At 37.3% G+C, this 23,228-nt stretch overlaps 1 protein-coding gene across 4 annotated transcripts in view; it reads right to left on the bottom strand.

Annotated features, from left to right (window-relative positions):
* HHIP (hedgehog interacting protein) overlaps positions 1-23,228 on the bottom strand; it is a 94,785-nt gene that overhangs the window by 10,825 nt on the left and 60,732 nt on the right. For all 4 annotated transcript variants that reach the window (XM_073892301.1, XM_073892300.1, XM_025873995.2 and 1 more), the window contains 4 exons: positions 22,357-22,478; positions 19,754-19,877; positions 18,652-18,782; positions 14,691-14,772 (listed from right to left, as the gene is read on the bottom strand). In XM_073892301.1, coding sequence (XP_073748402.1) covers positions 14,691-14,772; positions 18,652-18,782; positions 19,754-19,877; positions 22,357-22,478 — 459 coding nt within the window. The remainder of the gene's footprint in view (positions 1-14,690; positions 14,773-18,651; positions 18,783-19,753; positions 19,878-22,356; positions 22,479-23,228) is intronic.

The raw sequence follows: 23,228 nt of genomic DNA, 5'->3' as shown, positions 1-23,228 counted from the left end.
TGTGTGTGTGTGTGTGTATATACTATTGACTCAAAATTTCAACCCTTTATGCAAAAAATAATCCATATATATATACATTTTCAGATTTTTTATTTTGTAATGCTATGAAGAAAAAGAATGCTATTAGCAAACAGAAATAAACATCATATCTGCTAAGTAAAATGTCATAGACTTAAATTGCTCTACCACTGCCGTCATTTAGAGATGCCTTCAGAAGATTTTTATGGTTCTTAACTGTTTTTGACATAAGAGGTTGTGTTTCAGGCTGGGTGAGGCTGGAAGCATGGTCACAACTGCTCATTAGCTAATCTCGGGGAAACAACGCACAGTGGTACTCCTCCATCAGTCACTGTTGCCTGTGCCACAGTGTGGTGAGAAGGCTCTTTTCAGTTCAGGAATGTAAACAAACGGTCATCACCGCTCAAATCGTCACCATTAAGATGGCCAAGGCAGTAGGACTCCTTAAGCATCGTAACAAAGAAGGTGATAATTATAGGTCAAAGCTACTAAAAGAAGTAAATGATACAGCTTTCGGAGATAAGTAAATAATTTGGCCCTGTAGACTCCAGTTTTCTTGAGATAGGTTATCTTGTTATGTCCTTCTGGCAATAGGAAGTGGTAATACCCTGGGGCCTGACTTCAGGCTATTTCTACAATGACTCAAAACCGTATTCAAGATATATAGTGACTTCTTAAGCTCCTCTCCCCAATAAAAGGCTCACTTTGTGTTGAAAGTACTGTGTTTTGCAACTAACGTGACAATTCAGAAAATTCCCTTAAATCCATTCAACCTCTTTTTTTAAATCCAGAAGCAGTCAATTTATGTGAAAGGTCCTCAAGGCATTCTATGGACTGAGCATATTTTCACTCAGATAACATTAATGAATAATTTCCATGTGTTCCCCAAGGGAGTCTTTCTGGGGATATAAGCTGGGGGGGGGGGTGTTGAGGTGGAGAAAAAGTGAAGTGGGTATGCCAAGGAAAGTGGGCGTATTAACTTTGCCTTCCTGTTTTGTTGTTGAATAACCCAAGTTGGCTCTAGTTCTTCCTCAATAAAATTCTTACTTTGTGAAACCACGGTGGCATTTTTGATCACTAGAAGAGCTGTTTTTTCAATAGCCATGAAGTTCCTCTGAGTCATAGGCCATGGCATTCAGTAAACAGGTATTTTACTCATAACTGAAATTCTACTGATTACTCCCTCATTCACTCTCTTTCTGACTCATTCAAGAAGAGATTCTAAAGTAGAGTTTGTCAAAAATATATTACATGTATATTACATGTTGGGGTGCCTGGATGGCTCAGTTGGTTAAACCAACTCCTGGTTTCGGCTCAGGTCATGATCTTGGGGTCACGGAATCGAGCCCCGCATTGAGCCCTGCATCGAGCCCCGCATCAGGGCTCCACGATCACTAGGGAATCTGCTGGAGATTCCCTCTCCCTCTACACACACCCACACGCTTGCTCTCTCCCTCTCCAAAATAAATGTTTAAAATATATATATTTTATATATATATATATAAATATGCATTTATATATGATATATGACATAGATCATGCTATATATGATGCAAAATATGCAGGCATGTAGCTCATACACTACTTGACAATATGGTTTATGCCTGAGCAGATGAATTTGAAGAGGAGAGGACACCATTTAGATCAAGAATGTAAATTACCCGTTAAACAACCACCACCAGAAGATGTCGCCCGCCTGGGGCAAAGTGTAGGGACACTGATTCGTGTGCACTGGGAAAAGGAATGAGGATGTGACAAACGAGGACCCAATAGTGAAGTATAGTTCTTCAGGGGAGGCATCTGCCTCTTCTTTCCCTGCTGACCCTCCAGTTTGATGCTTTGACTATTTTTCCCCAAACATTCAAATATGTGGAAACTCAGATGGGGGGGGTACTAAGTTGTTTTTTGCCTAAGATTTAGTAAATGCTTATCTATCTGTGGATGTAACTATTTCATACTTGGGCTTGTTTACTTTGGTTTATAAACCTATGTGATTATCATATATGAACATGATTCCCTTAAGTTTTTATTTAAATACCCAGAAAATAATCCTTTTTCTCTTTAGTGAAGTGCCCAACTAACATTCCTCACTTAGCATCTTAAATAAATCCTCTCCCTCTCTTTAAACTGTTATTCTACTGAGGATCCATTAATTGAAAATTTTCATGGAGGACAGCCCATTTTTTTCTTTAAGTAGGTTTTTATTTTTAACGTGGGGTTTGAACTCATGACCCTGAGATCAAGAGGCCCATGCTTTACTGACTAAGCCAGACAGGCGCCCCACGGATAACCCAACTCTTATAGAACTTTGCCTCTTTTAATGAATGAATTCCCCTATCTCCTTTCCCATCCCCTTTGAAATGAAAGCTTTCTGAAGGCAAAAGTGACATATTCAATCCTCCTCAAGACCAGTCAGTCACTCACTCAGGCAAATACTGTGCTCTTCATGGGGTAAGACATAAATAAAACAGGGTTCCAATCCTCATGGAGACACCATGGGGCAGACAGACATTTGAACACAAAATTATAACACAGTGTAACCTTTGTTATGATATAGGTGCATATGAAGTAACACAAGAATACAGACAAGGAAGCAATTATTTTAGGACTGAAGGTTGTTTTAGAAGATGACATTTAAACGACCAAAGTATTTTATCTCCTTCAACTCCTTATATTCAGAGGAGCTAGGAAAACACTACAGAAGCATTCAATAAATGTTTATTGAATGCATATAGTAGAAACGTTCTCAAATGCTTTTTCTGGACTATGTTTCCCTTTCTTCTCTTGTGTCCCTCCAGGACCTAGGAAAATGTGTAACATATGGAAGATATTTAAAAGTCTGTTGAATGAATGAATAAGAATATGGAATTTTAAGAGAGTGTTTGTTTCTTTTCTGTGCTACTAAATAAAGATATCAGGAATATACAGACTATTTAGGAGAGGGATATCATTAAAATCTAGTTGTTATACTTTTATATCATAAGCTTAAAACTAAAAACACTTGTTATATTCCTGTTGCCTAAATTAACTTGAGGCTTACAAAATTCTTCTAAGGCATGGTTAAATTCATGTTCAATGAAACATTTTTACATTAATCATAGTCATAGTAAATAAACAACAGACTAAGAAGTAAGCATGACACAAAGATAGGATTGTTTTCTCCTCCAGCTGGGAATTAAGCCAATGTATTAAAAGTCATTCTGCTGGTTATATATTTGGTAAAAGTCTAACAAAGAGTTTTGGTTAATCCCAGCCATCCTCCTCTACTCACTCTCTGTTCTAGGGACATTTCTTCCTGCCATTGAAAAGAACAGGGTTTCTTTACATGCAATGAGAAGAGAAAAGGGGACAAAACAAGTGAACTTTTATAGTGTCACCTTGAAATAGTACATCATATGCGCACATAATAATTACATATACACAACTACATGGCATCAAAAATCTAGATTATGTGTGTATATTATATATATATAGTGATAGGTTACCTCATTTTTCATTCTTATTTTTATTGGACTGGAAAATGGGGTGTTTTAATGTAGGTGTACTAAGAATTGCTTAAATAGTTTTATTCTTCTTTTAAACAATTACTTTCTTAACTTTTGGATTCTTATCTCTACTGAATGAAGTCCAAGATAGCTTTCAAAGTAGGAAACTTCCCCAAAGGATATTTAGGTTTGTAATAAGGAATATATCAAACCCATTTGTCGATAGTTATCTCTATAGTCCTCAAACTTAATTTAAATCAGAAAAACACACTTTATCATCTTTATACTTGACAATGAAAAAATAAGGACTAGTGCCAAAAAACTGTCCAACATTCTTTAATGCATAAAGCATTGTTTCTGGAAATGTAAGATGTTTTCTTAGAAACCCACTTTTTCTGGTTTTGAGTAGTAGCATAAGGGTTGAGATATTTTCTTGAAATAAAGAAGTTGAGAGGGCATAAGTGATTTATAACATATCCTACATGATGACTTTTTGTGACTAGCTAAAGCCTACAGTGAATGTCTCCAGGTAGTGAGATTATAGATGGCTTTAATTTTAGGATATTTAGTTTAATAAATGATTAAATAAATCAATAAATGGGAAGTCCTCTGTGTATCTGGATGGAAGCAGAGGGATAAAGCCTGTCTGAGTAAGCCTGCTCTTCAGATTGAGTGTGTTAGAAATCTGTCTATTGTGTTTTTTATAAAAAGTAAGGGACTCATTTTGAAGTTTTTGTTAGGGGCTCAGATTTTAAATTCACATTACTGTCAAACAAGGTACATAAATCATAAGTAATACTCATTTATAAAATGCTGACTTATAAGAGGTTTCAGAAGAAGTAATAATTCTATAGCTTCTCTTAGTCAACGATCTGTTTAAGGGGGGAAGGTGATGTAAGAACTATCTTATTCTTGGGACACCTGCGTGGCTCAGTCAGTTAAGCATCTTCCTTCGGCTCAGGCCATGATCCCGGGGTCCTGGGATCGAGTCCCGTGTTAGGCACCCTGCTCAACGGGGAGTCTGCTTCTCCCTCTCCCTCTGACCCTCCCTCCCGGCTCATGCTCTCTCTCTTCTTCTCCCTCTCAGATGAATAAATAAAAAATCTAGAAAGTGTTCCTTTGTTACTGCAACCTTTGCAAAACTAGTTTTCTTCCATGCTTTTTCCTATTCTCATGAGAAAGGAAAAAGTGATAAGTCTAAGTCCTTACTACCCATAGCATGGTACCTGACCAGAAGAACCAGCATCACATAGGAGTTTGTTAGACATGTAGAAGCTCAGGCCCCTCCACAGACTTAACTGAATTTATACTCTCGCCAGTTTGTCAGGTGATTCACATGCATATTCAAGGTTGAGAGGCACTGTTCTAAGTGAAGGCCACTTCCCAGCCAGTAGCAATTAATGTGGCTATGAATTGGTGTGGCCAGGGGCTTCCAGGTAGAGAATGCTTTGAAATTGTATGCTTGGATGAAGACTTAACCTCTGCACAGGAAGGCAGGCTTTGGAAGCCACCACAGATTCTCTGGTTTAACGGGTTTCCTCACTGTGAGCATTTTGATATGCAATGATAATCCGTAACCACTCATCATTTCTAAAACCAGTACTCAGCACTTTTACCTAGAAAAGGGTAAGGGATAGATTTTGCTGTTTCCCTGATGGGATAGATGTTCCTGTTTCCCACTTGTCTAGCTCGGGGTGTAGGCATAGCCCTAGTTTAGAAGAATTGCATGGTCATCTCTCCCACACTCTTTTCAATGCCTTTCTCCAAGGTCAATACATAAATTGATTTTTTCTTTAGTCTGAATGTTCACTAAATTCTTCTTGTTCATGTTGACATTTCTCTTTTCAGGGTTAGTTTACCCACCAGGAGTAGAAGTTGCGATTCCACTGGATTTCCAGCCTGTTTTGGGACCACACATAACCATTTTGTGGCAGCTAGTGAAATAATACATGATACAAATTCCATTTGGCTGGAAGGACTCTTACACATTCATACTACAATCATATTCCAGGTAAAAGAACAGAGAAAATGGCGTCTCTTTCTGCATAACCATGCAATATTGCTCTCACTGGGACTTCGTGGCAGTATTGATGGCAATACTCATTTCCTAACAGTATTTTTCAAGGACCATTTGAGGTATTTTTTTTTAAATTATTTATTTATTTAAGTAATCTCTACACCCAACGTGGGGCCTGAACTCACAAACCTGAGATCAAGAGTTGCCTACTCTTTGGACTGTGCCAGCCAGGCACCCCCTATTTGAAGTATTCTTAAGGAATACTGTCCTTGACATTGTATCACATATAGGTTGCAGAAATATCTTTTTAAAAAAATATTTATTTATTTACTTGAGAGAGAGAGAGAGCATGCAAGCAAGTGGGGGGATGGGCAGAGGAAGAAAATTTTCAAGCAGACTCCCTGCTGTGCACGGAGCCCCATGAAGGGCTTGATCTCACAACCCATGAGATGATGACCTGAGCTGAAACCAAGAGTCAGGTGCCCCAGAAGTATCTTTTTATATATGTCCCAAGCAACCTTGATATTGGAGTAAAAGGAAACATAATTCAAATTCAAGAATAGCTCTGAACTTATATACATTATGTATCATCTTAAAATTTTTAATTTGTATACTATATATTTCTAGAATTCCAATTAAGGATGCATAAAGCCCATGTCTGGTCTTATTTCCAGACATCATTTTGAACTACTACATTTCTCTATTCTACAACGTGCTGAAAAAAAATGGGCCTGGGCCTCAGCCGTTTTTGACACCAATGTTGTCTCCATTCTGAGGTCTGCAATTTAAATGCTGACCATATATTCATTTAGAAATAGGGTCGATTGGCTCTAATACCCGAGCAGTTTGGGACTGAGTGAGTACTAAACTCAAAGGGGGCAGGGGCACTGATGATCTGATGAAGGGAGCCACGGGTTTGGCTGCCTAGTGCTGATAAGATTATCAGAACTTTCACAAATATCGCTAAATTTTGTCCTATGTCTAAAGATGAAACCATAATAAAAGCAAATGATGAAGCCACACATACTTTTTAATAATTTCATATTCAACTTATCCTCATGAGGCAGGGCTGGTCCTGTTATTCCCAAATTTAAAGGAGAAGAACATGTATGAAGATATTAAATGGCTCTCACACAGCTAGTTACACATAGTCTGGAACTATCTCCTAGCCCAGTGTTCTTTCCAATCAACTGGCCCTCTTACTTTAGGAAAAAGGGAGCAAGGCACCCATATTTCAGGCCCTGCTAATCTCACTATCCAAACACCACCACCACAATACACAAGTATCTAAAAGGGTGTGTGGATCTCCTTCATTCAACTTCTCAGGTTAACTCAATGTATATATATCTCCATGGGAAAATTAGGAAATGAAAAGTTATGTATTTCCTTAGAGGGAAAACCTAGGAGAAATAATCAAGGAGACTAGATGATAACATCATCTGCTTTTACAAACCAAAAGAAGTCCAATTTTACTAAACTGCCTTCAGTGCCTGTTGCATTATGTTTTCAATGTCCTAAATTCAGAAACTGGTCTATCCCAATATTCGTGGTGAATATAGAAAAACAGGCCTTTCCACTTTAATTCAATGTACACATCCCTGAAAAATCTTGTATGGTATAAAATTGCATACTAAAAATAATAGGGCTTATGGGAAAAATAGGTTTGGGGCAGACCGCTGAAGATCGGTGCAACTTTGTAAAGTAAAGCAAAGCAAAGCACTAAAACAGCAAAACTTGGTACCTAGGGCGAGAGTTTGGGTAGCCCTGTGAACGCGGACGGGAGCTGGAGGCTGTCTCAGCCAAGTTCAGGAATACCCAAAACCAAAATGGCGGTGGAGGTGGGCCATGAACTCCTGGGGGACGTGCCACCTGCAGGGAGCCCAGGCTGAAGGAAAGCCTCATCGTGGAGGAGAACCTAGTACAGACACCCGTTTTTCATTTTACCTCTCAGCTGAGAAACCTCCTCTGCCTTTGCAACAGCCTGGCTGAGGGTTTGTTCTTTTTCTTATAATTCTGGCCACACTTGCTTGGAAAGCTATATAATTTCTGTGTTATGTAGTCATCATTCTCTTTTATATGTGAGCTAATTAGTGTTAAAGAAAAGCACAGCGGAGCAGTATGGACCAGGCCAGGGAGCCAAATCATGGTGAATTTTACCTGTCTCAGTATCCATAGCTTTCTGGGCCATTAATTCGGCGATTTATAGGGTATAATGTTCTTGCATACTTTTTTTTTGTCCCAAAGTGTTATTTATCTCAAATAATATTTACATTTTTGATAATGTGTGTGATCTCCCAATTTAGAGTAAAAATAAGCTCCTTAGAGGATGGGACTAAGTTCTCACTTATAGTCTCCCTCTGTGGCACCTAATACATGATCTTGAACACAGGGACAGGTACAAGATCCTTGCAGACTAATTAAATCTCCTGTTTTAATCTTGGGAGTATAACTGTACTTACTCTCATATGATAAAAATAATAACTGAAAAATTAGGGCACAATAAAAAGTCAATGCCACTGCTTCCTAACATAAAGAAGGAAATATATTCTGTTCAGAATTTTATGTCCAAAAGCAAGTTTGAACTTAAAAACTTAATTCACAAACCATAATTGATAAAAAATGTTAGACACAAAATAAGAAACATTTGTAATTGGGAAAATAAGCATTTAAAAAAACACATTGACTACATTATAATTCAAAAGACGTAAAAGCCGGGTGCCTGGGTGGCACAGTTGGTTAAGCGACTGCCTTCAGCTCAGGTCATGATCCTGGAATCCTGGGATCGAGTCCCGCATCGGGCTCCCCACTCGGCGGGGAGTCTGCTTCTCCCTCTGACCCTCCCCCCTCTCATGCTCTCTCTGTCTCATTCTTTCTCTCTCAAATAAATAAATAAAATCTTTAAAAAAAAAAAAGACTTAAAAGCCTAGAATACTTTTTTTAGAAATCACTAAATAATAATGATAATGATAATAATAATAATATTAAATCTTTTCTCACTTAAAGCTGTAGAAGTACCAGTGTTTCAAATGTTGTATCAGAGGAAGGCAGAAATTTTAAATATCACTAAATGCTTTAAATGGGAAGCAAAAACTGGACACAAGTTTCTGTCCTTTAAAAAAACACAAGAATGTTGGTTTAAATTCTCTTTCCAGATTATTAGGGTGACAAATGCCCAAATTTTGATGTTACACTTTTTGATTCATTTGTCAATGTTGACAAAAACAAGTCATGTGAGCTTTTAACTCAACTACAATGAATCAGTTAAAAAAAAAAAACAGATGCTAAGAAGCAGTTTTCCTTTAAAAAAATACACCTTGGGCGCCTGGGTGGCTCAGTTGGTTAAGCGACTGCCTTCGGCTCAGGTCATGATCCCAGGGTCCCGGGATCGAGTCCCACATTGGGCTCCCTGCTTGGCGGGGAGCCTGCTTCTCCTGTCCCTCTGCCTGCTGCTCTGCCTACTTGTGCACTCTCTCTCTTTCTCTCTGTCAAATAAATAAATAAAATCTTTAAAAAAAAAAATACACCTTGCTCAGGGTACTTGGCTGACTCCACTGGTAGAGCATGTGACCCTTGATCTCAGCGTTGTAAGTTTGAGGCCTTTGTTGGGTGTAGAGATTACTTAAAAATAAAATCTTAAAAAATAATAAAAAAAATAAAAAGTACACCTTCCTCTAGAAAACATCTTATTACAAATTTATGTGGCTGTTTTATTCAAGGTTAAACCTGCCTTTATCTCAAGTACTGCAATATCTGATGATAAGTTGCCTTATAACGAAAGTACAAAAAATTCAGAAGATCTACTAATATCTGACTTTCACCATTGTCCCAGGCAGGGGAGAAACATGGCAATTAAAAAGAAATGCTTTTACGAGTTTTCAACTCTTAACACATGAGTTTCATTTTGAAGAATATATTCTTCATTATTCGTATTTTTCATTTTATATCTTTTTAACAAATGCCGTCTGAAAGTGGCAATTCATCCAAGTCTTCATTGCAATCTGCACAATTACTCTAGGAATTGATATTCCAACATTCAAAATTGATAGTATAAGAGCGACTATAATTAGCATAAAGCAGAACATTCCTTTGAGTGTTGTGGTCATATACCACATCTCCAGGAAATAGGATATATATATATATATATATATATATATAGTTTTATATGAACATCTTAAATGACATGGTCACTTAGATAAAATTTTTTTCATAAATTGCTAAAAAAATGAAAATTTTTTTTCATTAATTTCTATTTATTTTGAAATGGGTGATGGCTCTACACAGCGGGCTGTGCCTGACCTGAGTATGTTTAAATGTGTGTGCATATATATACATATGCAAATCCTGATAAAGTAGGACTAAAATTCCAGTTATACTTAGGTCATTACCATACATTATGTATGCATGCTCATTCATTCATTAGAAGTTTCTACTTTGATCTTATCCCATTCTTTGGTAATATACCTTCAAAATTTCAAATGCTATAGGGCAGCTTAGAAAGGATTTGTTAGCCACAAATGTATTATGCATCACAATGTACAACACAGTGCATTAAGAATAAAATATAAGCTGGCAGATAAGAATATCTCCATTTTCAGTTATCGGATATGCAAAAAAAATAATAATAGCAAAAACGTGGAACATGCTTCCTTGTCTTTTAGACCTCAAATCCACCATGCTGAATGGATTTTTATAGGGCATATACTTGTTCATGACCTCTAGTGTTAAGAAATTCTGTCATGTTTGAAAACTAGTCCCTGGTGGAGCCTGTGTCCCTGTTAATAGCTGAAAGGTCAATGAAGTTGCTAAACAGTTTGTATTTCTGTCAGGGTGGCTGTGCAGCAGAGGACTTGGCAGCTGGGTCAACAGGCACTGTGGGGATTTCTCAACCTAGGGGGCCCACTTGCATAAAACTTTGACTGATGAATTGGGACTAGACTGGCTTATTGGGCTAAAGCCTCTCTATTATGTGTGACTTTCTTTAGGATGGCAGAGCTGCCTGCCGGCTCCCTGAGACATATGTGAAGGATAAACAGAACCGATTTCCTCTTATGAAGTGAGTTTTTTTGGGGGGGGGAACAACCCAAAAAACAAACCACTCTTCAGCCTCTGGTATAATTAAGAGTAGGATGAAGATATTAAGAAAAAAATAAACAAAAGGCAGTAAGTAGGGCCATCGAGAGGAGGTGTGGGGAGGAGGTGGGGGGGGAGCAGTGTTTGATACTGGTCATACAGGGGTTTGGGGATACAACATTTCTGTGAAATGACCTCCCAAGCCTGGAATTTGTTTTGTTAATTTATAGACCTCTTAAGGGAAGGGTCTGTGTGACTTGGCTGGATAACAGATCAGCAATATGTTAAAATATAGTAAGACTGGGTACATAGTAATTAAATCAAAATGATTAAGAATAATTTTGTTTTACAAATTCCTGGAGAAATAACCCTGGAAACGTTTCAAAATAATAATAATAATAAAAAAAAAGTCATTTGGTCTCATCTGACACAAAAATTAAAGAATCTTTGGCAGAGGTGTGAAAAAAATTGTGTTCTACAAAAATAAAGCTTAGAAGGTTCGTAACTGTTAGAATTCTTTAATTTCCACCCGCAGGCACATTTGTTTGATTCTGAAAAGACTGAATTAAGAGCAAGCATCCAGGGCATGATTTGGACATTGGAAACTATGTATCAAGAGCTCTTGAAAGCTCCACAGACACCTTTACCCCAATGTTGGAAAGACAACCTTAAAAGTTAAGTGATCACCTGAAAATAATTCTTGAATGCATAGAATGAATACCAACAATATTAAAGAATCTACTTTATTTTAAATGTATGATTTAATCATCTTCAAAAGCACTCTGCAGAAATGGGAAAGGGGCAGAGTGATCATGTGCACTCCACTGATGGGCAAAGGGGCAGAGTAGGGTGAAGTAACTTGATGCAGGCTCCCCCAGTAAGGAAGATTCGGAGACAAGACCAGTTGCCTCCCTGTCCTGCCAGGATGGACTTGTTCCTAGTCTTGATTAGTCTTAGGCAGCACGACTGAGTGAAACTAAAATTATTGCCCCCCTCTTTTGTGCTCAGTGTATTCAGTCTGTTTTCTGGAACTACTGGCCAAAGGAGCTCCCCTGACCAGGGCCGGCAGGACCCTGTACTAGAGACTTTTCGGGACCCAGTGAGATGACTCAGCAAGCTGGGTGATTGGTATTGACTTGATCCTAACTCCACTCTCTGATGAGATGCAACTGTTTCACCTCTGAAAACATTCCTGAAGTGTGTTCAATGTTCTCACGTGGAGGAAAATTCACTCCTTCTCTACTTTTTTTTTTAAATGACTCCTGAGTTCTCCTTAAGGAAAACCGGGTGGTAGTCTTATTGGATTTTCATTTTTTTAAAATTATAAATAATGATACTTGATTTTTGTAACAGGTTATCTTGCCATCCTTTTTGAGATGGATGCCCACTGTAAAATGATTTTAAACTTATGTAAATGATTATGTAACATATAGCCTTAGACCAAATTGTCCTTACAGACTGAGGTGGTAATGCTGGAACCTCATCTGCTTTTGCCAAAATGACTTCAGAATATTGTAGATGGTTTTTAAACTCCTTTGTCTTCTTTATAGGTGAGTGTGTGTGTGCGTGTGTGTAGGGAAAAACAGAGAACATAAGTCCTATGGTCAGTAAGAATGTAACCTCTATGACATGTAATACAGAACATAAATTAAAAAAAAAAAAAAAAAAAAAGCCCAACATGGAGCTCAATGTGGGGCTTGAACTCACAACTCCGAGATCAAGACCTGAGCTGAGACCAAGAATTTGCTACTTAAACAACTAAGCCACCCAGGCACCCCAAACATAAAAATTTTGTAATTCGTTGTTACTCTCTTCCAGAACCATGAGTCAAGGGCTGTTTGAAAGTAGTGATTCTGAAAACATTATTCTAACAAGTCTGGGGACTCCTCCACAATAATATAATTAACCTAAGATTTTAATTTGAGTTAGATTTTTGATATAACAAGAAATGTCTGTAACAAGAAATGTTTTTTTCAGTTGATGAGGCCCTTTCTTCAAATTCTCCCTCCAAAGTTTTGGAGAAACAATTTGGCTCTGAAGCAGACATTCTGAACACTGCTACGCTAGTAATTAGCTTGTGTTTCTAAAATAATCTCGGTCACATACACTAAAGTGTCTGCTTATATAGAACTTCAACTCATCTAGGGAGAAACACTATAATAATAAACGTTGGCATCCAAATTGAAACAGCATGAGGCTCCCAACAAATGTTTATGAAAACATTTGTTTTCTTACAGTCAGCTTCATTTTGAAATCTATGTCTATGTCTGTGTACAAGGACAGTGTGTTTGGGACTCTGTAACTCCCCCCACCTTCTGAAAACCAAACACACATCTTAACCCTGGCCCCACACGTGACAGGACTCACCAGAAACAGGCACCATAATGAGAAGTCAGGCCTTTCAGGTATGTCACTCTGAGACCACCCTACTAGAGGAGGCCCCAAGATCACAAAGCCAAGGTCCCTTATGGAAACCCTGGTAATTAGACACTAATAATGGATGGAAGGTGTAAAATTCACCTCAGCTCACCACCAGCAGACTAAACAATCCAGATGAAGAGAGAAAGATTTTGTGAGAAGGAGGAAGAATTCATGATAAGACTACCTGGAAGCTTGTGAAAGCGTATCAACTTTGACAAGCATGATGGAATAATGACTATTAGGAAATGAAGGGCATTAGATCTGAGTGAAATCCCTAGACAGCATTAGGAATCAGGAGAATGCTGCTACTTTGAGTTTTGTTCTTAATATTGCCGACTTCAACCATCACCAGAGAATCTGATATTTTTTTTCTTTCATTATTTTTCTTTTCACAAAGAGGGCATTCGTTGCACACCCAAGGAGAAAAAAATCTCCTACAATGCATAGATGGGTGCTTCTCTTACTGTGGAAGAAAATGTGTATTGTCACATAGAGGAGGAACACAACCAGAGCGTGACAGATGAATATATGTGACATGCCGACAGACGATTTAGAATTGATTACTCCTCTTTTTGTTCTCTAGTACCAACGTCAACTTACACTTTTCTCAAGAAAGACAGTGTTTTGTGGTATGGGAAAAGGATGAAAATCTCTATTTTGTTAGTCTGTGATTTTTCAGGAAAAACCTACATCATAACTTACAAATAATATGTTTGAAGTGTAACTAAATTCATGCTTTTAGCAAACTTTTTAGGTTATTAGAATGTATTCTTCTAAGAGAGACTTGAAATATGGGAATTTAAATATGCAAATGGGCTCATGAAGATAAGTTAGTACAGAGAGAATTTGAAATTCATAGCATGGTGTAGCGACAGTCTGACAACCATGTGTTCAACAGTAGTGGTATCTGAGGACACCCTAGGTTCTGTTAACAGTTATTTCTAAGCTGATGACTAATATCTTTTTGATAATATATAATTTTAGCAGCTGCTGATAGTTCTGCCTTTATCCATTAAATTAACAACTGACTAACTATGATTCAAGATAATGCTGTTGTGATGGGTGGGTGGAAAGGAGCAGGGGGGATAAATATATTTTTTAAAAAATTCAACGTTCAAGCGTTCCTCTTGCTGGGGTAAATGACAACATTTCTTCAGTTTCCATTTGTTTTGTCACAGAGGCCTGCATGAGAGCTGTGAGCTGTCAGATAGTTTTGAAATGAGGCTCAGATGTTGAACCGCCAAATAGCTTATCTTGATTACCTGATGAAAAAATCATACTGAACAGCTGTAATGTCTGCCAGTATGGTTCAAGTTTTCTAGAAAGAACCCGAGGGTTTGTTGCTTCCACCATGAAAGCTAAAGCCACAGCCCTACATAGGGTCCTTCTCCAGCATGTAACTGAGGACGCTGATTCCACAAATAGAATGCTGCTCTCTGATGGCAACAAGAATGACATGAATCTGTGGACACAGTAAGGCTTTAAAGTCCAGCAGAGTCAAGTCTAGACCTCATAGACTGGAGCTGAGGGTCCTCCCAGGACAGCACTTAGCATATGCACATGGCCAAAGTGTTCATCTTTGTTGACTGCTAATTGGAATTTGTCATCACCAATTTGAACACAGTAAAACAACTTGGAGAAACATTACTTTGACTTAAAGGAATATGAAGAGATCTCACCTTTTGGGATCTACAATTTTGTAGAGTTTTCCATTGTGAGTCTGGGTCATACTTTTACTACTTGATAGAATATAAACTTCACCTGTGAAGAGAGAATTACAGTAAGTTAATTTACAGTATCACAAGGCCTTACTGCCTATTGCCTAGGCAGATATTTTATATAAATCAATAGGTGGATATTTTAGATTTATTTTTTATATCTATTTGTAGATCTATGTATATATGTATGTGTGGGTATATGAGTATTTGTGTGTGTGTGTATCTATATCTATCTGTATTATCTCTGTATATCCTCCAGGAAGGTCACTTGCCTAAAGATGATGAGTTTCACAGTGCATCCAGAATCCAATCACTTCTCTCTATATCCTACCACTGTTCCAGAGCAAGCAGATACCAGTTTCTCCTGGATTAGGGCAGTAGCCTTCTAACTGATCTCCCTGCTTCTACTCTTGTTCTTCTATGTTTAATTTCAACATACCAACCCCAGAAATTCTTTTAAAGCAAGTCAGATCATTTAATTGGTTCACGCTCCTTTGCTTCAATACCTCCAATAGCTTCTAATCTCTCTTACAGCAAAATTAAGTCCCGACAGTGGCCTGTGATGCCCCCCTTTATTGCTCTGTCTGCCTTTATCTGCAATGTCACCCTCTTGTTCCCTCCTCCCTAGTCTCGCTAGCCTCTTGACTTTGTACACAGGAGGCACCTGTCGCAGGCTCCTGTGTAAGGTCCCCGCTGTTTCAGGCTCTTCCTGTCCCAGGCTCCTGACTCAGTTCCTATCTCAGCTGCTGTTCCAGGCTCTACCTGTCTCAGCATCTGTCCCAAGTTGTCCCAGGCTTCTGTCCTTCGCTAGCTCTCCCTTAGGTTGACTTTCCCCCCTCCTTCAAGGCTGTACTTAAATATCATAATATCATCTTTCCTGACTGCACTATCTAAAATTGCACTTCTCCCAACCCTAGAGGTAGCAATCTCTAACCCTCTTCACAAGGGGATTTTTCTCCAAAGCACTTATTACTAATTGACACTGTATGTATATATATCTAGCTCCATTTACTTGTTATTGTCCTTCTCCTTTAAAATATAAAATTTATGTCTCTTTATCTGCTGCTGTATCCCTAAAAGCTTTGCACAGAATAGGTGCTCAATAAATATTTGTAGCATGAGCATTGAGAGGCAAGTTTTATCTTGATTTATTCTGCCCAAGATCAAAAGGTTTGGTTACTACGTTGTTATTATTAATTGATAATTGGAGGCCAGATGGAATCCTTTTAATTTAAGCTTTTTAAAACAAATATATTAAAGTAAATTATTTGGGAAAAGAGAGACCCTGATGTTCATCCCAACTCTACCTCTTTAATTCTTGGTGTTGGGCTGTGTTATCGATGATGAAACACAACAGAGGAGAGAACCACTCTTGTTTAGTACCACCACTTCCATAGAATTCACTGCATAGCATGGATCGCATGAATAGGGACTTATAAGCTGTATTTATGATGATATGCTTATAAGGCTTTAAAATTCATATTTGGTTCTCATTCATGAAGTAGTCCTTGATTTAGTCTCTATTTCTCTATTCCACTCTATTATGGGTTTTGTTTTTTTTTTTTTTAGCACATTCTACTACTTTCTTACTTCTGGAAGGGATGTTATGGGTTTATACTAAGAATGCAGACACAACAGAAAAAATAAAAATGAAGTTAGGAAGCAAAGGAATGTAAGCAAAGAAAAATTAATATTTATTTTGTCAAGTACTTTATACTATTTATTTCACTTAATCCTTACAACAAACCTCCTGGTTTATAGCTAAAAAAACCAAAAAAACAAAAACAACAAAAAAACACACACATAGAAAAAACAGACTCTCAATACTTTTTGTTTCAAAAAATGCAAAAACCTACTCATTTTCTTTATGGCTCTTAGTTTTTTTAATCTTCTTAAAAAAATTTAAAGTTTTATCTATTTAAGCAATCTCTACACCCAACATGGGGCTTGAACCCACAACCCCAAGATCAAGAGTAGCACACTCCCCCCACTGAGCCAGCCAGGCACCCGCTTTTTTAAAAAAGTAATCCCTATACCCCACATAGGGCTCAAACTCACAACCCTGAGATCAAAAGTTGGATGCTCTATCAACCTAGCCAGCCAAGTACCCCCATGTGGCTCTTAATTAAAGCCAAAGAGTTTCACATTAAAGCATAATTCAGTGAAGACATGTTTAATTTTTTTTAAAAGATTTTATTTATGTATTTGACAGAGAGACACAGCCAGAGAGGGAACACAAGCAGGGGGAGTGGGAGAGGGAGAAGCAGGCTTCCTGCGGAGCAAGGACCCGGATGCGGGGCTCGATCCCAGGACCCTGGGATCATGACCCGAGCCTAAGGCAGAGGCCTAATGACTGAGCCACCCAGGCGCCCCAAGGCATGTTTAATCTTATTATAAAGTATACACGATGTTATAGCTTTTGGACACTACGGATTGTATATGCTTCGTTTGTTAGTTCTGCTCCCAACATAGTATTAAGTGCAGATAGATGTTTGGGTATTTTAACCAATGGTGGTGACACTAACAGGATGATTGATGGTGAGTCATTTGCAGTAAGGTCTGGGGAAATCAGAATGATTCAGTCACAACATCTAAATATTCATCTCTAACTCTGCCACAAACAATTTAATCCTCATTTATATTTTAAAACGAGAGTTTGCCAATGAAATTTAAATTACATAACAGGATTTCAATGAGAAAGAGTTATCTCTTTGGTTCTTTTGAGTGAGCTAGGAGATATCGAGGGTAAATTAATTGTAAATGTTTTCAATTCTGGAATAAGAAAAGAAGGGATTGGAGGTCTCTTCTTTAAATCATTATATTCCTGTAGTTCTGAAATGCATGTCAAGTCCCTGTTAACCTAAGTGAATGGCATGGAACTATTCCTGGTGAATTCTGCATCTGATGTAATAAAACCAAAGCTGGACTTCTAGGGAAAATATTCTGATTTTGGGACACCTAAGTGGCTCAGTCGGCTAAGTGTCTGCCTTCGGCTCAGGTCATGATCATAGGATCCTGGGATGGAGCCCTGTGTTGGCAGGGAGCTTGCTTCTCCTCTGCCTGCCGCTCCCCCTGCTTGTGCTCTCTCTGACAGATAAATAAATAAAATTAAAAAAAGAAAGAAAATATTCTGATTTAGATGGGAAACACAACTCTTCTTTCTTAAGACCCAAAATTCATCTCCGAGGCTAAAGGAGCATAATGGCCATGGTTTGTTTGGATGCTGTTCTTTAAGTAGAGTCATTATGAAAGCTACATTTATCTCTATAATTTAAAATTTGGAGCATTTTCACTCTTTGATGGCATTCTAATTTCAACTTCTCTTTGCTTGTAAGCTGTGCACATTTTGATAACATACCAACAAATATATTGTATGTTATCCCATAGATCATCATCCAGAAGATAATTTTTATTCTGTGCAAAAGCAGATCTACAAATTCAGCTTATCATGTACAAACTGCATGCCCCAATGCACAAAATAAAATAAAATTAAAAATTCAGAAATAGAGGATAAGGTGAGGCCGAGATTTTTCTTTATTTAAAGAGACACAGATAAGTGGAAAGGCTTTCAGATAGAGAATAGAAACAAATGACTCAGATTTATCTAAAATATCGGTAGGCATTTATGATTTTCTTCTCTTTAGGACTCAAAAATTCTCTTTTGTTCTTGCCTTCCATTTTCCTGCTTTGTTACTTTTATATTTTTGGAGTGGAAATAAGATGTGAAAACCCCCAGAGGAAGGTCACTGGGAGAGAATACATAGCTGGGCCATCTCTAATCTCCAGAGTAGGTCACCCTTGCTGCGGGTTACATCGCCAGCAAATGGAGGGCAAGACTGTTACACTTATTCTTCAGAGCAAAACAAAGCCTCTCGGGCTAGGGAGTGAGAACGGAACGCCACAGAAATAGTTTGTACAGTACCTAATTCATCTTCTCCAAATCCCAGTATGTGACCTGAAAAGTAACCTCTACAGGAACCACTGTTGCCGAGACAGAGTGGTTTTTCTTGCCATTGCTTGCTCACAGGACTTTGCTGGAGGGTTAAGAAATTCCTACAACAAAAAGATACCGTAAACTTACAGTGAAAATATGCTTTTGCTTAAAAAAAAAAAAAACAACACAATAAAATGCTTAGAATTAAGGTCACAATGAATAGTTGTGCCATAAACCTGGCTTCTAAAAGGAAAAATAATATAGCCCATAATGTGTGCGAATACCGTGAAATTCTCATGTGGGGAGAAAGTACTTAAAGATAGTATTTTGTTTGGAGGGGGGCACTAAAAGTACCTGAGTATGAGAAAAGCCCTCCCCTTCATCCAGAGAATGATACTTCCTCTCCAGGACTAGACTCCATGCTGTGCTATTAATCAGAGAGAGGGACAGGGGGAAGATCATGGGGTCAGTAAACTTTTCGAGTTCCTTTTAGCGACCAAGCATAGCAGTGCTGCCATATGCCTGAATGCCAGTGACTTGGGAAACAAGATTCATAATTTGGGTTTCATCACTAAGGGTTCCTGAGAATTATCCACACAATGACCTCTAAAAAGGAGGCTAAAATTTAATTGTGTAGTATTCTTACTGATAGAGACTAATTAAGTTCTGTTGCTAAAAGTTCTGAAAGTCTGGCAAAAACAAAAATCCTTAGCCTTCCAATTTCCAAATAATTTGGAAAATATTTACACAAGTCATGTATAACAATAGTTTTCAAATTACTCATTGTCACGGTAAATTTATGTTAGGATGAAGGGAAAAGCCTACATAATATGAAAAGTCCATCTGAAGACTTCTCTGCTCTTAAAAATTACTTTATGAACTTAATCAGATTTGTTTAAAAAGCATCTCTTAGGAAGTTCTTTAATTAAACCACCATACATAATGAAACAAAAAGGAAATAATAATGTTTATGTGTGTCCCAGACCTGACCCCCAAAGAGAAACAATCATTTGAGTATTTTATGACAGTTTGCCCACTAATCAATGGATATGTCATTTGATACATCAAATTGTGGTATCAGGAAACCTACCCATTACGGTCTCCAAACACATAGCTTCCATACAGTCTTTCAGACTGGCAGCCTCGGTAAACAAATCCACCAACCAAAGGACCATTACTGAATGGCTTGAATTCTAAAAGTGATGGCTCACTTTCTGGAAAGAAATAAACATAACATTAGATCAAATGAAACATTTTTATGAAATAAAAGTAATGGAGGTCAAGTAATATTATTACGATAATTTAGGCTAAATTTGAAATGTGTTCCATAGTACACAAGATGAATCCTGTTCTAGATATTTAGTAAAAATAATTAAGTTTCTTTGCTTAAATAGTATAAAATATAAAGAGCTTCCATGTGCAGCTTACTGAAATGGGAACGCTCTACAAATGTTTGCTGTTATAATTGCCACCCATACTAAATTTTCAATGAAATTAGAATCTGGATATTTTGGAAATCATGGTTATTTACTTAAGAACCAAAAGACTTTAAAAAATAATAATTGTTTTAAAATTGATTTTTTTTTTTGTAGAAATGCTTCTTCATATACTCAGTAAATTAAGCCAGACCTCTGTCAAGTTATATAAAATGTTTGAAAATTCATATTTTAATGAAAATAAAAGTATAGGGCGCCTGGGTGGCTCAGTCGTTAAGCGTCTGCCTTCGGCTCAGGTCATGATCCCAGGGTCCTGGCATCGAGCCCCGCATCGGGCTCCCTGCTCCGCGGGAAGCCTGCTTCTCCCTCTTCCACTCCCCCTGCTTGTGTTCCTGCTCTGGCTATCTCTTTCTCTGTCAAATAAATAAATAAAATCTTAAAAAAAAAAAAAAGAAAAGTATAGTACATAAAAGGTCTTTAAAACCACACTTGTATATTTAAAAACATTGTCACTCAAGTGATATCTTCATTTAAACTATTTTAATAGTTTTGTTTATAGAATTGTATGGTTAACGATGTCTACTGCCACTGTTCTTTTTAATTACATGTGTATAGTTACATATCTCAGTCTTTCCATGCATGTCATTATATACTTGACTATGCATACGCTGATTGCAATGGAAAAAATCTAAAGCCAGTTGCAAATTAATCTGAAAATTACTTATTATGTGCTTAATGTCAAACAAGTCATTATCAACAGGCAGTATTTTAAGCAAAAGCTTTTGTGGGAAGATGGTAATTTTAAAGTAATTCTCCCTTCCCATGTGGTTATGGTGACTGTATTATAAAAAGAAGAAAAGATTAAGTTTTAACTACTTCACTGAGAGGCAGCATAACTGAATGATTGGGGTCATGAACTCTGGAATCAGTCAACCTGGGTTCAAGTCCAGACCTTGCCACTTTATGTTGTATGATAATTAACCTTTCTGTGTCTCACAGAGTTGTTCCTCCAATGAAAGGAGTCAAGTTTATAAAGTTACTACAGGGGTGGGCATGTAGTAAGTACTGTGGATGTGGTTATTTGGTTTTTATTTTTGTTTTCTTCTTTATTGAAGTAAAAATGACAAAGTTGTAAACTATTTAAGGTGTATATCGTGGTGATTTGATATACGTATATGCTGTTAGAGGACTCTGTGGATGGGTTTTCAAAACATAAATGCAAGGCTACCAATATTGTAGCCAGTTTCAGCAGAACCCCAATTAATGTGATTGGAGACTTTAGTTTAATCTGCATAAATATAGCCAAATTCCATCAAACCAGTGTCTCATAAGATTTTTTTTTCAAACCATATCATTCTTTGGTTTGGTTTTTATAAGATACGTGCACACACACACACACACACAACACAGGAATACCTGGAAAAAAAAATAAAGTAAAATAACTGAATACCACATGAACTAACACAGCTGCTTTATTCCTGGTGGTAAATAAATATCTGTATAGAATGAGTAAATAGAAGGAGCAATCAATTTAATAATCTTAATCTACTGTGTTCCCTGGATCATAATAATTTTGATATATTGCTTCCTCCAAAAGTAGTAAATACTAAAACACTAAAAAATATTAAGTTTTTGGACTTCATTATTATCCAACTTTATTTTGTATATGCATCTCTATAACACTCTAGTAATCATGTTATTAAAAATAATGTCTAAACATCCCATTTTCATGACTTGGGTAAATAACATGTTTTTACAAGTCTATTATGTTTTCTCTAAAATAAGCACTTTAATAAAATTACATTCTTATTTGAGACATTATTTTTCTAATTGCTGAGACTAGCATATTGGGTGTGCTAGTTTCAGCAATTTCTTACCTTTAACCTGTTTTTTCTGCTGTCTATAAGATGTTAAGACAAGTCCTCCTTTATATATTAAATAAATAGAAATTATTCATTTTGACTCTCAGATGAGCAAAATATAAACAGCTAATTTTTGAAGGTTCATTAAATTTTGGGACCTACAGAGTACACTTCAATCCATAGAAAGGTTAATTACCCAAATGGAATTCCTAGGGCTTGTAAGCGTCACTGGACCTTTAAAAACTCGTGCAGTTTACTCCCTTACCACTGTTAGGTCAGTGTTTTTATGCTTTCCCAAATGCTCATTTTGTAGAAATCCTTTTCTCTTCAATTAATGTATTAAAATAAAACAAGGCCCAAACTAAAGCCAAATCAACAAATTATGCTCTACTTACCATAATCTTTCCCTTTTATTATCTGTAGGATTCTGGCTGATGATCTGTTCTTTCCATTGGAGTCTGAACAAAGTATTGTTAAATTGATGTTTATATCAGTGGGATGTCGGTCCACAGCACATCTGCGTAACAAAAGGAGGACATCCATGAATTCTTACCGGGTCTTTTCTAAACTCAGACTGGAGATTTCTGACATAGGAACCCTTTGTGAGCTGGCAAGGACCCTGTGGTCTATTTCGTTTGGATCCTCAACAAAAACATTCAGATTTGTTTGTTAACTCTGCTGAAGCTAAATGACCTCTGGAGAATATTTCCTAATTTCTCTTGGTATCTCTCTCTAGTATGAATGTGCACAGTGACTTAAAACATTTGTTAGTGTGTTATTAAGGACTGCCACATATATAATACACTGGTAAGGTATGAGAGCCCGCGCTACCATCAACTCACATCTGCAACACACAAAATAGAATTAGTTTTGGTATTACTTTTGTGTTTTTTTACATGGGATTGCTATATTCTAAAGCTCAGGCTGCTCTAACAAAGGAAAGAAAGTGTATGCTAAAATTTAGGGGATAAAATAAAGCTGGTCCCACAACCACTGAAGTCTTTTATATTAACTATGTCTTCATGTCACTCTCAGTCTGGAACTAGAATATTTCCATGACTTAAGCCATTGACTGTAAATTCTACGAGCACAGGGACCACTTCCAGCTTCTTTATCACTGTATTCTTGTTACCTAATTCAAACCCAGGGATATAAAAGGGGCTCAATATTTGTTGAATGTTTAAGTCCATGAGGGACTGGGCATGTGGAGTTTGGTTTGGGATAAGAATGAAGCTGTATAATACAATTTTTGAAGATCTCACAAATG

Source organism: Callorhinus ursinus, unplaced genomic scaffold (genome assembly GCF_003265705.2).
Source record: "Callorhinus ursinus isolate GAN/ISIS: 27379988/994484 unplaced genomic scaffold, GSC_fseal_2.0 scaffold4, whole genome shotgun sequence".
In the NCBI taxonomy this organism is placed as follows: Eukaryota; Metazoa; Chordata; class Mammalia; order Carnivora; family Otariidae; genus Callorhinus; species Callorhinus ursinus.
The sequence above is the reverse complement of the archived record's forward strand: the minus strand, read 5'-3'. Positions and strand labels throughout refer to the sequence as shown.